Source organism: Ananas comosus, linkage group 5 (assembly GCF_001540865.1).
Source record: "Ananas comosus cultivar F153 linkage group 5, ASM154086v1, whole genome shotgun sequence".
Lineage (NCBI taxonomy): Eukaryota > Viridiplantae > Streptophyta > Magnoliopsida > Poales > Bromeliaceae > Ananas > Ananas comosus.
This window is the reverse complement of record NC_033625.1, coordinates 2669288-2685298: the sequence shown is the minus strand read 5'-3', so window position 1 is coordinate 2685298 and position 16011 is coordinate 2669288. Positions and strand designations below refer to the sequence as shown.

The window sequence follows — 16011 nt, the reverse complement described above, 5'->3', positions numbered from 1 at the left end:
TATCATCTCCACAAAATGCAAGAGTTGTCAACACTCAACAACCATAAGAGAAGCAGCCCCCTCATACTCCTCAAACCCAACCATAATTGATGAGATTTACTACCAAGCGATTCTCCCACCCAATTTGATAGAACACAATACTTTTTTTTTTTTTGGGTGAAAAAAACGAAGCTTTTTTTTTTAAAATTTTTTTTTTTGTAGATTTTAAGTGTAGAGGAACTCCATGTCCACTTCTTCTTATTCTTCTTCCGCAGCTTTTCTTCGTCTTCTCCCTTCCTCTTTCTCTCCTTCTAATAAGAAGCCGAGGCTTCTTTACCCTCTTAAAAGACCCACTTTTCGTGTCACCTCACTGAGGCTCGGATTTGAGGAGATTTTGGTGGTGACCCATAATAAGGTGAGAATCACCGAAACCCATCACTTTGGTCTTCTTATTTCAGCGACAATGGTGAGAAAAATGGGTTTTTTATAGTTAATTTTGGGGTTGTGTTTAGGTTTTGGTAGCGGCTACTATCGCTGCTGCTGTGGGGCAACTATCTAAGCCTCTTACTAGGGCTATTAATGGAGATGGAATTGATTTGAAAGCGGCGATTCGGTCTGGGGGAATGCCTTCGACGCATTCAGCCGTAAGAGGAGCTCTTGATTCTGCTTTTGTGTTCTCTTTTTGTATAATTTAGAACAATTCGACTATTTAAAAAACAAATTTTTAGGCCTTGTTTGGTATCAATTCTGTTCTTCCTGTTACATTGGGCATTAATTTAATGTGATTGGATGTGCTCCGGAGATGCACTTCTCTATTTTTGTCATTGTTGGTTAGCTTGTGATTCGCCCCAATCAAATGTGAGAAAAAGCGAAAAAGTTAATAATAAGCCCTTTGTTTTTCTGCTTCCAAACAAACCCTTTAAATGTATAGATTGCGAGCAATCCAGCATCTCGTAGTAGACTCCATCGCATAGAATTTGTGTTTAAAACAACAAAGAAAGGAAAGACAAGGATACTAAACGAGAACTTTCATTTTGGGTTTCTTTGATTTGTGTAGCTAAGCCTGTCTATTTTGTAATTAAATGATGCTTTCAAATTGTTCTCCAACATTCAGGGTGTCATCGCTGCCGCGACATCGCTTGGCCTAGAAAGGTAAGCTTTGAAGCACTTTGCTCCCGCAGTCTTGTCTAGTATTGTTTGTTATACTAGAAGGTTTTTATCGGTGGTAGTATACTACTAGTACTATGCTAGAAAATTGTGGTCCTATGCAAAAGACAATTAAGACAGTTTCCTAACTTATTGGACATATATTAGATAGTTTTGTCTAGATGAATTATGCTGCAGACGCTATCATATAATTGCCCGCTAAAAACATGTATTTGGATCTCTCTCAAAAAAAAAAAAAAACATGTATTTGGAATTTGGATTCTGATTTGTAGAGAATTTTCTGATCTTATTTCTCCGTAAATCTTGCTTAATTTATATATTCCTTTCTATAATCTTGACTAACTTTAGAATACAGGGGATTTGCAGATTCCATTTTTGGCATGTCGGTTGTATTTGCTGCAATCGTAATGTACGATGCTCAGGTATTGAATTTGAAGCTATTATGATGTATTATTTTAGTTGAACTTAGCTGACAAATTTATTGAAAGATTAAGTTCTTCATCTCAAAATGACAGTAATTTTGAGTAATTTTCATCATATGTTAGAGGTAAACATTCCATTGATAGATTTCATCTGTCAAGCTGTTAATTTGTTTTCTATAACTGATTTTGAGGGTTTTAGTTGTTTGCATTAAATTATAGCTACTAATGCCGCAGTTCTTTTATCTAATGCTATTTATGCTGTCTCCATGAACCTCTCATTTGTTTTTAGCATCTGCAATTCTTTTATCATTTGTCGCCCTCTTAACTCATTTACCCTTCTATAAGACAAACTTTCTCTCTCTAGTAGAAACTCATGCCACCTAAGTAACTGAACAATCGAGGTTACAAATGAAAGAAGCACTTGTTTTATATCATTTACTTGATAGCATATGAGCTATATTTGCCATTAGAATTTGCTATGTAGATGCAGTTGCTTTGACTCATCATATATTAGGAGGTTTTTCCTTCATTGCCATTCACACATTGATCTTTCTTTGTTTCTCTTTATGTGGATTAGTTTTCTGTGGATCACAATGCAGGACTCTATTTTCTTCCAGGCTAATTTTTCATTTTGTATATCACTAGTCGTACACTGCTTAAATAGTTCCTTTTGATCTGCCAATTCTCTTGTTGTTGTTTTGTTTTCCAACTAAACCTGCTGTTAGAAAGAGTAACAAAGTGCTATAACTTTGAACCAACCTTAGGTGATTTTAAATACGGTTGTCACTTTTCTCATTTTTTATGGTGTTTTAGCTTAAGAAAACCTGAAACAGCAAATACAAATGGGCAATGTTCTGAACTTAAAATTGAGGGTGGTAAAGTGCAACCAAGTAGACTCAAAAGGGTTTTTTGAAGGTTTTTTGGGTATGAATAATATCGTGCCTAATTTCGAGTTTTCAACCATGGTTGGCGCATCGGAAAAAACTCCTTTTTAGAATGGTTATCATTGAAACTAAGATGTCTCATACAGTCATGCTGTTGGATAGCCTAGATTTGGCTTCGTATCTGCTGAAACTGAAATGTTTTGTTTCAATTTCAGAGTTTTCTCCAGTTTAAATCGTCCTTGTCCTACATACACCATTGGCCAATGATCAGAAACAAAAAAAAAGAGAAAAGAGGATTCTTCCATAAGTTACGTAACTTAAAACACGTTGTATCCGTATCTTACATTCATCTGGCACTCTTATCAGTGGATCTTATTTCTTTTGCCTTTGATGTTTGATCTTATACTTTGTGGCATCAACCTCAGGGTGTCAGAAAAGAAGTGGGTGAGCAAGCAAAGATTCTTAACAAGATATTGAGTCTCCAAGAGAAATCAACTCTCAATTGGGACAAAGATGATTATATCAATTCTAAATCCGGAATTTCCTCTATCAATTCTGAGGAAGCTGCTCCCCTCATCTCTGTTCCTAAGAAGGCTAGTACATTTCAATCCAATGGCGAGTCCTATGCATATCATAGCTCGCGAGTAACGTCGAACAAGTTAAGTGAAGCTCAAAGCTTAAAAGATGATGTTACCGAACCACTGGAAAAGGCGTATGGGAGTAGCAAACCATTGAACGAATCGGTCGGCCATACAAAACTTCAAGTTCTTGTTGGTGCCCTGCTAGGTTTTGTTGTAAGTTTACTCATTGATGTTACATTGTAACAGTCATTGATGTTACATTGTAACAGTAACTGTTACTATTTCTCAGTCTCATGATTGATACTTTGTATTAATAGAATTCAATTTTGTGATAATAAGCATATTCTCTCTTCCAGCTCTTGTCGCTTACATGTGTATCAAATTCCTATGCTCAGACTCAGACACATAATCAACCTGAATCATGAAATATCTAAGATACCTATCAAATTCAAAATATTGAATAAAGAAAAAGGAAATCTATCAAATTCAAGGAACAATTTAAAGTATATTCCTAAAAAGTGAGAATGTTGCATATTTATCCCACAACTTTTTTTAAGTATCATATACATGCAAATTTTACAAACTTGCAAATAGATTTCTGAGCTAGTCAGTATCATATTTATCCACTTCATTGCTCCCATTCAATTCGAAATTGGGATCTTAAAAGAAAAAATTAGGGCAGATCAAGCGATTAGAAGACGAAAATAAATAGAGCTCAAACCGAAACACCCTCAATTGTGCGCCAACCCTAATCCTGTAAGGGCAAAAAAAGTTACTATTATAAAATAGAGAGATTTATGGTTATTTCTTTTCCCTACACCAAAAAAATATTTGCAAAAATTTTCACCTTTACAGAAATACATGTGACGATGTCAAATTTGGAGGGGTACAATTACAATAACCCAACTTTGCAGGGTTATACATGCAATTAAACCATTCAAAAATGAATCCCACTGATCCTCACCACCTCTCTCCCCTCCTTCAAACGCTATGTTTCCCTCCTCAAAACTGGTACGAAGAAGAACACCTCCCTCTCCCTCCTCTCTCCACTCTCTCCTCCACACCTTCTCCACCTCAATCCCTTCCCCACCTACAAACCCTAATCCTCACCTCCTCTCCCATTCCCCCGCTTCGAATCACAACCTCTTCGATTACCCCGCCTGCTCCTCTCTCCTCCAATCCCTCGTCGCCCACAAGGCGCTCGATCGCGGGAAGCAGCTCCATGCACGCTTACTCCTATGCGGACTCGGTTTTGACACCATATTGGCCACCAAGCTCGTCAATTTATACTCTGTTTGTAACTCTTTGGACTATGCGCGCTACCTGTTTGATAGAATTCCCAAAAGGAACATTTTCCTTTGGAACGTTCTTATCCGTGCTTACGCGTGGAACGGGCCTTATGAAGTCGCTGTTTCGCTATTTTATCAAATGATAGATTATGGGCTTGAGCCCGATAATTTCACGCTTCCGTTTGTACTCAAGGCGTGCTCTGCGCTTTCTGCTCTTGAAACTGGGAGGGAAGTCCATGAACTGGCGATAAAGTTGCGGTGGGAGTCGGATGTGTTCGTGGGTGCGGGACTCATCGATATGTATGCGAAGTGCGGGTGCATCGACGATGCCCGTGACGTGTTTGATAGGATTCCGGTCAGAGATGCCGTGCTCTGGAATTCCATGATCGCGGCGTATGCGCAAAATGGGCTTCCGGGGGAAGCGCTTTGTCTTTGCCGTGAAATGGTTGTAAGTGGGTTCGGGCCCACGATTGCAACGCTTGTCAGTGTGATATCGGCCGCCGATGCGGCTGCTCTGCCTCGAGGGAGGGAGCTCCATGGGTTTGGTTGGAGACGAGGATTTGAATCACACGACAAGCTGAAAATCGCCCTTGTTGATATGTACGCCAAGAGTGGCTCTCTTCGGGTTGCTCGTGTTCTCTTTGAGCAGCTTAAAGATAGGAGCCTTATTTCTTGGAATGCTATGATTTGTGGTTATGGAATGCACGGCCACGCAGATGAAGCGCTCACTTTGTTTCATACTATGAGAGCGGAGGGTCAAATCCTGCCTGACCATATAACTTTTGTTGGCGTGTTATCGGCTTGCAATCACGGAGGATTGATGGAAGAAGGGAAACGATTCTTTTATTTGATGGTGAGCAATTACTCGATCAAACCGACTGTTCAACACTACACTTGCTTAATCGATCTTCTTGGTCATTCTGGTGAATTAGATGAAGCTTATAAACTTATCCAAGAAATGTTGATGAAGCCTGATTCGGGAGTTTGGGGTGCACTACTAAATGGTTGCAAGATTCATAGAAACGTGGAGCTGGGAGAGTTAGCCTTGCAAAAATTGATAGAATTGGAACCAAATGACGCGGGAAATTATGTGCTTTTATCCAATATTTATGCCCAAGCTGGAAAATGGGAGGAAGCTGCAAAGGTGAGGAAGAGGATGACTGATAGAGGCTTGAAGAAGAGCATTGCTTGTAGTTGGATCGAAATCAAGAGCAAAATCCATGCATTTCTTGTCGGAGATTTATCCCATCCTAGATCAGAGGAAATATACGAAGAGTTAGAGAGATTGGAGGGGCTTATGCAAGAAGCCGGTTATGTGCCTGATACCGAGCCAGTCTTTCATGATGTGGGAGATGATGAGAAGCGGAACATGGTTCGAAGCCATAGTGAGAGGCTTGCTATTGCATTTGGGCTCATTAGTACGCCACCTGGAACAAGGCTTATCGTGACGAAGAATCTTAGGGTTTGCGAGGATTGTCATGTTGCCATCAAGTACATATCGCGGATTGTGCAGAGGGAGATTATCATAAGAGATGTTAACCGTTACCATCATTTCAAAGATGGGGAGTGCTCGTGTCGAGATTACTGGTAATTTGATACAAAGGGAAGTTCGTTCGAAATCATTGAGACTTGTAATATAGGGAGAAGAGTTTGAGAAGGCATTGAAAGTTCATCGGGGCCGTAGAAATTATTAACTGTGTACGGTGATGCAGCTAGAGAATTGATCTATTCTTTTGAGTTAAGTAGATAAACAAAGATTGTTCCTCTCTATTATAAACATGAGAGAACTCATTGGGCAGTGAAACTCCTGAGTCTACTGAAACAGAAGTTGCTGGTGACAAGTCGCTGTTGAGACGACAAGAACAGTCATAGAACTGGAAGTTTTAAGCAGATTCTGTATGCACTTCAAGATGGCAACTTCTAAGATCACCCTGGCACTAACAAATTAGTGTTTATTTTCAGAGGACTCGTGTAAAGCGATATAAGGCGATCGTTGAGTCTCGAGAGGTAGACGCAAAAAATGAAACATCGGTGGATCCTGATCATATGAAATCATTTCGGTGGCGATATTTGCCTTCCGCGGCGGTAGAAGAAATGAAGGGGAATGCTAGTGTGTGCGCAAATCGGTTTACTCAGACAACTTTGAGCTTCTCAACATTGGGGTTTTTCTTTCTATCTTACATTTTTTGTTCACTCAAACCCTATAAATGGTTCTATCTTTAGCAATGAGAAATGTTGTATTTTCTCCTTCGTATCTTCCTTTTGGTTGACTACATTTGATCAGATAAAAGAGATAACATTGCATTTTCTTTAATATCTCGACCTTATCTGGAAAGGATGTGGTTTTAAAGATAAGAGAATCAAAGTAGAAATGCTAGCTCTACAATCCACTTTAGATTGTAATCTCTAACTCTACTAATTCTTTCTACTAGTTTTTATCTTTTTTTTAAAAAATAAAAATTTAAAAAATATTAGTAAATCCTACAAAACTTGGATATGGAGCTGTTTGGTTCTATGTAAAATTGAGAAAAAAAAATTCGGTGGAAAAAAATTTTTCGTGGACATTGCTTTTTACGGTTTTTAATATTTGATTTGTAGGAAAAGAAAATTAGTTTTCAACCACACTTATTTAGTTGAAAGGAAAAAAAGTAAATAAAATTTATTATTTTATTATATATTCTATTTATATTATTTATTTATAATAATTATTAAGCTTATATCATTATTATGACTTATATTTATGAATTAAAATATATCAAAATTATATAATATGAATATATGATAACTTGATAAGTATATAATATAATATATGTAAATAGTATGCATATAATATATAATAAAAATATAAAATAATATAAAATAATTTTTTATCCACTCTTATATACCATATATATACACACACTCACACACAAGAGAGAGAGAGAGAGAGAGAGTGGTCCAGCGTGGACCACTCACGCGGTCCACGAGCTCTGTGTGAGAGCTTGTGGACCGTGTTACTTTGAACGCGCCGTGAGCCGCGTGTTTTTTCCACAATTTTCGTTTTCTGCATAGCCGAGGCCGAAAATAAGAAACATAATAAAAAAAAATTTCGTGGTAAATTATTTTACGTTAATCCCAACGTTAGAAAAACTAATTTCAGGCTCGAAACTTTTTTTTTTTTTTTCAGCTAAGTTTACTTAGAACCAAACACACCCTAAGTGATTGTATAAATTGCTATTTTGAATCCGATTCCTCAACCAACTGTGCATGAAAATTACACATCACGAAATAAATTGAAGTGCTGAAAGGAGTCTTCAATGAATTCTACTGAGCAAAGTTGGTAACTGAGAAACAATGAGCTCCTCCACCCAACAATTCATCCAACAACAAAGAAGAACACTATCATTACTTTCAAAAAGTTCATTATATCACAAGTTCTTACAACGCAAAAATAAGAAGCCGTTCCCCGTAAAAACCTCGGAACTAGCCGTATTTCTTACAACAGATACATCAAAGCTAGAAGATGCTTCTCATAGTTATCAGCTTAGGCTATACAAAACTAAAACCAAGAAGTGAACTGGCACTAAAGCATGACTTGAAAGAAAACACAGAGAACGAAACCAAAACTAAAACAAACCCAGATGTTTTCTTAGACATGCACACCGTTACCATTCGAAAATACGACCCCTCCCATTATGTTTTTAACCGTCTTATTTGGAGCTCCATTTTGGTATATATTTCCGTTCGAGATAACATTGCTCTGAACTCTTTTGGGAATTAAATGGTGACGTTGGCTTGAAGCTTGGAGCAGAGCATCCAATTGCCCACATGAAGCAGCTATCAAACCTATTAGACATCACAGATAAATTAAAGAAAGAAAAATAAATAAAATTAGGATGCCTCTCAGCATATGGAGTTAGGGTAGGAAAAGAGAACAGTTTGAGAAAGAATACATCTCGAGGAAACAATTTAACTTTGGAAAAATAAAATAAATCGAGTGACTATCGTACACGGTTAAGGGTTGATGCAGAAATTAATGGAACTAGGGGACAGATGGCTGATTAAATGAGTGGATTGTTTGGGTAGTTAATGTTAACCTTCTAAGTTTAAGTAGCCATCTCTAGAAGTGCAATAGTTCGGAAGACTCTAGTGCATTCCTCCCTCCATAACTTTTGTATGTCAGGCAGCTATGATGTGTTTAAGGGAAAACTTCCAGTCGACACAATATTTTGCAAATTTATCTGTCTCTGCCTGAATAGCAAAATTAGCCATTTATCATATAGTGGGGGCAACAGTAATACAGAAGTGTTACCTAAAAATGGAGCAGAGGGTCTTTCAGGTCTCGACTTGAACTCTGGATGAAACTGGACGCCAACGTAATATGGATGAGAAGGCAGCTCAAGTATCTGCAGAAATTATCATACAATTGAACAATTTTTACAAACCTCGTAGAAAGTAAAAGGAAAATAATCATAAGAATAAACTAAAGAACATTATGTACCTCCATACGCTTTCCAGATTCATCTCTACCGACAAATTCAAGACCAGCATGTTCGAATTCTACCGCCATATCAGGATTGACCTAGATAAAATGAAAATTTTTTTTTGAAGGATTTCGTGAAAATCTGATTTTTCAGCATGAATGAGGGGATGGAGATTTACATAGTACGCTATCAATTAATATGCATAATTTTATGCAACGATCTATCATCAAACAGACCTCATATCTATGGCGATGCCGCTCATCAACAAATTTGACATTCCCATACCTAACAACGGAAATTTTCATTATGAACTAAGAAAAATGAAAAATGACTGAACAACCAGGTAGATGAAGCGATATCTTAGTCCTTACAACTTGGCTGATTTGGAGTCCAAAGAATGGAATACTGTTCGCCTTGATCCAAGTCGCATTGTCCCCCCCATATGTGTTTTTGAGCCCTGTAAGCATCAGCCACATAACATAAACAAACAGATCAACATAGATTAGTTCAACATAGTAATTTGAACAAATTTCTAAACATAGTTTATATGTTAACCTCTGGCATAAAAATGATGCACGGGTTTTTCGTTTCGGGATCAAACTCTGTGCTGTTTGCATCCTTCAAATTAAGAACAGAGCGAGCAAACTCAATTACGGCAATTTGCATGCCGAGGCAAATGCCAAGAAAAGGAACATTATTTTCTCTGGCATATTTTGCAGCGAGAATTTTCCCTTGTACCCCCCGGTCCCCAAAGCCCCCAGGAACTAGCACACCATCTGAACCCTGAGATTAAACATTGTTCAGAACTATAGAAAAAGAAACCTATATACCTTACAAATTACATATACTATATGAGATAAAATAAAGAATCCAGTGCATAGTGTGTTTGATTACCATCAGCAAATTCCATGCTTTTTCATATAGATTAGGTGTCTACAAAAAGAGAAGTGGGGAATTAGCTAGGCAAAAGAAGAATAAGAAAAATAGAGAATGAGGATCTAAATAAGCAAGAAACCTCTTTTGCAGTTTGCTCTTCGAGATCAGATGCAGGAACCCACTCAACTACAAGTTTCCTTCGCAAAGCAATAGAAGCATGCAAAAGAGCCTGTGGGAGATGTTGAAACAAACGGATTAGAGGATTAGCAGGCCTTATGAGTAAATAAGGTAATAAGAATCTAATCCTTTGTAACTAAATAATAATGTGCTCAGAATAACTTGTGCACTATATCTTAATTAAAATTAAAATTCTAAACAATCGGAGTTGCTTAAGAAACAAGAGAAACTCTTGTTTAAAAGATATTTATTTTAACCATAGAAATTAAATGCTGATTGAAACCTTAGTTGAAAAACAAAAGAAACAAACAAACCTTTAAAACAGAGAGATAAGAATCAGAAAGACCAGTGTATTTTCCAACCATTGCAATTCTGACCTGATAAAATAAAGAAAAAGGTCAAGCACTGTATAAGTAACAATCAAGAGATTGTGAAAAACAACTTGCAATTTGGGAACTTACAGGATCATCTAATGAGTCACAATTATTAGCCATCTTGATCCATTTCTCCAACTTGGGCTCCCAAGAAGCACTGTTATGAAGAATAATTGGTGATGAAAGATAACAACTAGAGTTCCTACAGGACTAGATTTACTGATAAAATTTTCTAAATGAACATTTCTACAGTTCACTGGCATAAAATATGAGTCAGTAAACAGACCCCCAAGGCCTCAGAATTCTTAAAACAGCTACATGCACATTCTGGTCCTGAGAAAAAGATAAAGATAAACAAGCTTAAAAACTTGATTTAAAAATTGCACGAAGCAAGTTTGAAATTCCTAATTTTAAATAATAACCTACCTTTAAAAGTAAAGGGATGCGCCAAATGTTCGAAACATCATACAAGCTTATGATATTTTCTACCTGCAAAGTGAGACTTTTTTTTTTTAAAGGAAATAGTAATAGGAATGTATTTATTTGTGTCCTTAGCAAAATAAAAAAGAACAGAAAGACTGAAGTAGCATAGACACATATCACAATACCTGAACATGGCAAAATTGTGACAACTTTTCTTTAACATTTTCACCCAGAGGCTGCAGATAGTTTTTAAAAAAGCTAAGTTAAAACTATGACAAAATATCAAGATAAATTAATTGTAGAGAGAGAGGGAGAGAGCGATGATGATGATGACAATGACATTTTGGATACCTTAGTACTTCGACAGGCTAGAATATTTGGTGTCAATCCAAGTGCTCTTAATCTCTGAACACTATGCTGGGTCGGCTTAGTTTTCTAGAAGTAATAATATTGTAAGTTAATAACTTTAAAACTGCACTCTCAAGAGCGAGTCAAGGGACAAAAAAGAGCATATGACATTATAAACTTCACAGCATACCTGTTCACCAACAACACTCAGCACAGGCACAAGACTGACGTGAACCAGGCAAAAGTTTTGAGGTCCTGAACAAAAGTTTATTATGGCAATAAAATCATATTAGTATGTAGTTTTAAAATTAACATGTAATAATGAAACAAGTACGGAGATAGTCATCTTTAAGCATCCAAGACACAACCAACTTACCTACTCTATAAGAAAATTGGCTTAAAGCTTCAATAAAAGGCCTTGATTCTATGTCCCCTGTATCAAAAGGTCATTTTCTTTCAGCACGTTACATAACCATGAAAGGGCAGATTCTGCCCTTAACAAGATTTCTATTAGTTCTTTCTACCTATCGTTCCACCCAACTCAATAACACAGACATCAGCCGGTCCTTCTTTGCCATCTACTGGTACCATCGCCACGCGCTCGATCCACTCTTGTATGGCGTCAGTAATGTGAGGCACGACCTTCAAAAGATAAGGTGAACTGAAAAGATAAGTACTGATTGAACTTCTAAATCTATGCTCTTAGACAATATCATGAAAGAGAAAATTATGCTGCACAGTTGCACAAACCTGAACTGTTTTCCCAAGGTAATCTCCTTTTCTCTCCTTGTTTATGACAGACTGACAACAAGCGGAAAAGTAGTAAAGACCTCAAGATAATGGAACAAAAAGGGATACTCTCCCACAAACCAATATTTGACCTCTAAATTCGTTACCTGATATATTTTCCCAGTTGTGATGTTGTTGTCGCAAGTTAGTTTGATATCTAAGAATCTCTCATAGTTTCCAAGATCCAAGTCCACCTAGAACACAGAAATTTGTGAGGCAACAACTCATGACATGTGCTAATCTAGAAAATTTTTGGTTGTCGGTAAAAAAAATTCAGTTGAATAAGAATTTAAACAGACAACTTAACTGAAACTAACATGCTAAAACGAAAAACTGCAGCTTAAAAAACTGGATTGTATGGTAAAACAACAGAGAATAGAACTGATACACATACAAATTTTTTTGACAAAAAAAAAAGCGCACGCAATCGAAGGGAATTCCTTACCTCACCACCGTCATCTAAAACAAAGACCTCCCCATGCTCAAATGGGGACATTGTTCCTGCATCAGTGTTCAGGTATGGATCTGCAAACACCCATCATACTCATTAAGCATTAAACATTTTGAGCAGTAAAAAGGTAATATAAAGTCTAGTATTTAAGCAAAATTGTGTTTATTTAACAGTCAACAAAAGCGGACCCCATCAATTTGTTTCAAAATGTGCCAAGGACTAAAGTTCAAAACTGAGAATGAGAAAACTTTGCAAAAAAAAAGGCAACAGAATTTGTGGAACAGTCAAAAATGAATTCATATCAAAATGTTTGATCGTATGAAATATCAGATGCAATTCAATAATTCGAGCTAAAATTATTAGCATTCTCTGTAATTGCTATTTATTATTCCTGTAATATATTTAACTAGGAGGAGCATCTACTTCATTACAAAATCTTTTTTTTTTTCTTGTTTGCAAGCCACAACTTCATTACATAATCTGAAGTTTAAACTATTTTCACCCAAAAAATCTATCTAATAACCAAATAAGAAAAAGAAAAATTATCTCAAATTACATGAACACCAATAAGTATATTAGATAAAAATATCTAAATTACAATCCCTCTCAAATTCAATGAATCCCAACAATTAGATCGAATTGAAAATTTTAAAATAAATATATATCACCATTGAAAATGCCTTCTAAAAAGCAAAATTACTTAAAATCATATATCATTTCTGCGAAGATTCTCCAACATAAAACAATACATCGCACTCGTTACACCCACTAAATCCCCAAAAAAACCCCGCAAGAAAAACAAATGAATATCCATTCATTCACCTCATTCAACTAGAAACCACAACGACCCTACAACATCGCATCATTAAAACCAAAAAGGGGAAAAAAAAAAAAAGAAGAAAAACTCAAAAAGAAAAAAAGACGAATCCAACCCCTTACCAATCTTAATGGAGGTCACACGGAGCCCACACGCTTTAAGCACGACCCCAATGCTACTCGCCGTGACCCCCTTCCCCAACCCACTCACCACTCCCCCAGTCACCAACACGTACTTCATCTCCTTCCCTCTCCCCCCTTCACCCATATCAAAAAAACAACCCAAATAACCCTAAAAAACCGATCTTTGAGCGCACCACCACGATGACGGTGGAGAGAATCGGCTCAAAATGGAGAATGAAGCGAGGATTACCAGCAGAAACCTCTTTAATTTGACGTTTTTTATATATTTTTACTGGATTTAATGGGATTTTTTGGTGGGTTATGGAGGAGTGGGAGGTGGGGATAATGCACGAAGAGGATGGAGAGGGCGAGGGGGCCATTAAATACTGCGAAGCGGGAGAAGCGGCCTCTCTGTTTCTCTCTCTCGCTGAGTCGGAAGGGGAAGAGGTTTGGAAATTTTTTCAAATAAACCCTTAAAAATTTGTTGTTTACTAGATAATTCTATCAGAATTTATTTGAAGCTTTTTTTACATTTAGGTCCTCTAAAAATTTTTTTTATAAATAGCCCTAACAAATTATATTTATATATGATCCCTTCCTTATCACACAAGCGCCACATTGGCATTTTTAAGTTGAACATATTGACCGTGTTTGTATTCATATTTTTTTCCCTCTTTTTTAAATTAGAGGTGATAAAAAATATAAAAAGAAATATGGTGATTTAATTACCGTGTTCAACTTAAAAACGCCATAATAACGCTCACGTGGTAAGGAGGAAAGTATTTATGTAAATATAAATTTGCTAGTGCTATTTGTAAACTAAAAAGTTTTGAGGGAGCGAAATATAAAAAAAAAAAAATTATTTTATAAAGTAATCATATTTCATCAACTCATGCAACACAAAGGCAGAAGAATAATATATATAATTAGAAATACGGTGAATTATTTATATTTATAATATTTAATAATTTTTTTTAAAAATAAATTATTTATCATATTAAAAATAAAGATAAAAATTTAATATTTTTTCTATTTTATATATAGAATTTTAACAATCACGTAAAAATTCTAATTTTAATTTTGAATTTAAATAAAAGTCATATTCATCAACATGGTAGAACTAATTAGTTACATAATATTGATTGCCAATCACGTAAAAATTCTAACTAAATTTAATCTTAATAATATAAAAAAATTCTAATAATCTTTCCATCACCGCTTTTCAAAGAAGGTGAACAATTCATTGTCTTTCTTATTATTTTTCAATATGGCAAAAAAAAAATTAATTGGACAAATAAATTTTGGAAGGATACTTTGACAACTAGAATTTTTTTAAGGGTTATTTTAAGAAAAAGTCTTAGAGAATTTTTTTTTTTTTATTTTCCTGTTATTTTCACGCCGTCATATTTTGGAATGGACGTCGTAACGGGTTTTCGCTCCGCAGGGGTTATTGTGAGGAGCGCCGATCACGTGCGACAGTTGTACTGTGCGGAGTTGACGGGGGGCGCATGCGGACGCGGTGGACGATACGCTCTGCTCATTTACGTATTTTAAATTAAGTTTATTTAATTGCGACGGAGAATTATTTCTGGTATTTAAAATAAATTCATAAGAAAGAATTATATAAAATAAGTATTTTAAAAACATTAAAAAATAATAATAGTACCAAACTTATTAAAGTCTTAATGTGTAGTTTTTTATTTTATTGTAGTGAAAAAGTTATCAAAATAATGATAATAATAATAATAATAATAGAGCGCACTTTCGAAATATACTATTCAAATGGGAGGTATTTTTATCAAATTAGTTTCAAATTTGGAAGATTTGTAGGAATTAATAAAGCTAGTTCCAGATTTCAAAGATTGTGCAGAATAAAGCATAGCTTTTTTACCCACTTACTATGCATATTTGGAATTTAAAAATAAGATATTATCCCTTTCTTCCATAGTGTGGTCAAACAGAATAGATTTATAATCGGGATTATTATTTCTCTTCTTTTGTTTTGATATGGAAGATATAAAAAATTATGATGGTTTAGAGGTTTTGGCCATTTTGCGCACAAATTAATTTCACTTCTTTATTGTAATTTTGAGTTTAGGGATTGAACAATTATATATAGAAATTATGTGGATGGAAAGTTAGTGAAGGTGACTGTTTATGGAGTAAATTTGAAACTGAACCCTTAGGTAGTGTTTGGTTCGGGAACAAGGGGGGGAATAAGCCCTTGTTCCTCCCTTTGTTCCCAAACGCAACGTTTGGTTCCCGGGAACAGTAGTTCCCGGGAATCTGGAACTAGCTGGTATAAGGCTGGAACTGTTGTTCCACCCGTTTCCTAGAACAAGCTTGTTTCTGGATGAGAACAAGATTAATTAAAATCTAAATTTAATTTTAATGGCAGTAAATTATTAATTAATCTAATTAATATATTTAAATCATTATTTATTACTTTAATAATTAAATAATTTAAATAATTTATTATTTATAATTAAATATTAATAATTAGATAATAATTATTATTAATTTATTATTTATAATTAATTGTTAATAATTAGATAATTATTATAATTAATTTATTATTTATAATTAATTATTAATATTTAATAATATTTATTATTATTTATTATTAATTATTAATAATTATTATTCTTAATAATTAGATAATCGATATTATTATTAATTTATTATTTATAATTAATAATAATTATTATTTATTAATAATTATTAATAATTTTTATTCTTAATAATTAGATAATCGATATTATTATTAATTTATTATTTATAATTAATTATTAATAATTAATTTCTTATTTATTTTTAAGTAATATTTTTATTACTATTAATTACATAAT

The 16011-nt window shown here is 35.0% G+C and overlaps 3 protein-coding genes across 4 annotated transcripts; 2 read left to right on the top strand and 1 right to left on the bottom strand.

Annotated features, from left to right (window-relative positions):
* LOC109710993 lies at positions 1–3402 on the top strand. 2 transcript variants are annotated; one of them, XM_020233848.1, is made up of 6 exons: positions 1–394; positions 492–623; positions 1094–1131; positions 1502–1568; positions 2668–2760; positions 2878–3402. In XM_020233848.1, the coding sequence occupies exons 1-6, from the start codon at positions 224–226 to the stop codon at positions 3274–3276; spliced, it is 900 nt and encodes a 299-aa protein (XP_020089437.1). In that variant the 5' UTR covers positions 1–223; the 3' UTR covers positions 3277–3402. The 2 variants fall into 2 exon arrangements, with proteins under 2 accessions (XP_020089437.1, XP_020089439.1); XM_020233850.1 differs by lacking the exon at positions 2668–2760 and having other exon boundaries at positions 3–394.
* Positions 3802–6578, top strand: LOC109709928 (pentatricopeptide repeat-containing protein At3g46790, chloroplastic-like). Its single transcript, XM_020232309.1, has one exon. The coding sequence runs from the start codon at positions 4024–4026 to the stop codon at positions 5911–5913; it is 1890 nt and encodes a 629-aa protein (XP_020087898.1). The 5' UTR covers positions 3802–4023; the 3' UTR covers positions 5914–6578.
* Positions 7707–13536, bottom strand: LOC109710934 (CTP synthase-like). Its single transcript, XM_020233746.1, has 21 exons — positions 13163–13536; positions 12218–12297; positions 11880–11966; positions 11734–11784; positions 11508–11625; positions 11360–11416; positions 11174–11238; positions 10987–11070; positions 10821–10871; positions 10639–10701; positions 10499–10545; positions 10300–10369; positions 10153–10215; positions 9801–9890; positions 9680–9718; positions 9341–9568; positions 9157–9242; positions 9022–9070; positions 8803–8883; positions 8614–8707; positions 7707–8147 (listed from the first exon to the last, which is right to left on the bottom strand). The coding sequence occupies exons 1-21, from the start codon at positions 13305–13307 to the stop codon at positions 7951–7953; spliced, it is 1845 nt and encodes a 614-aa protein (XP_020089335.1). The 5' UTR covers positions 13308–13536; the 3' UTR covers positions 7707–7950.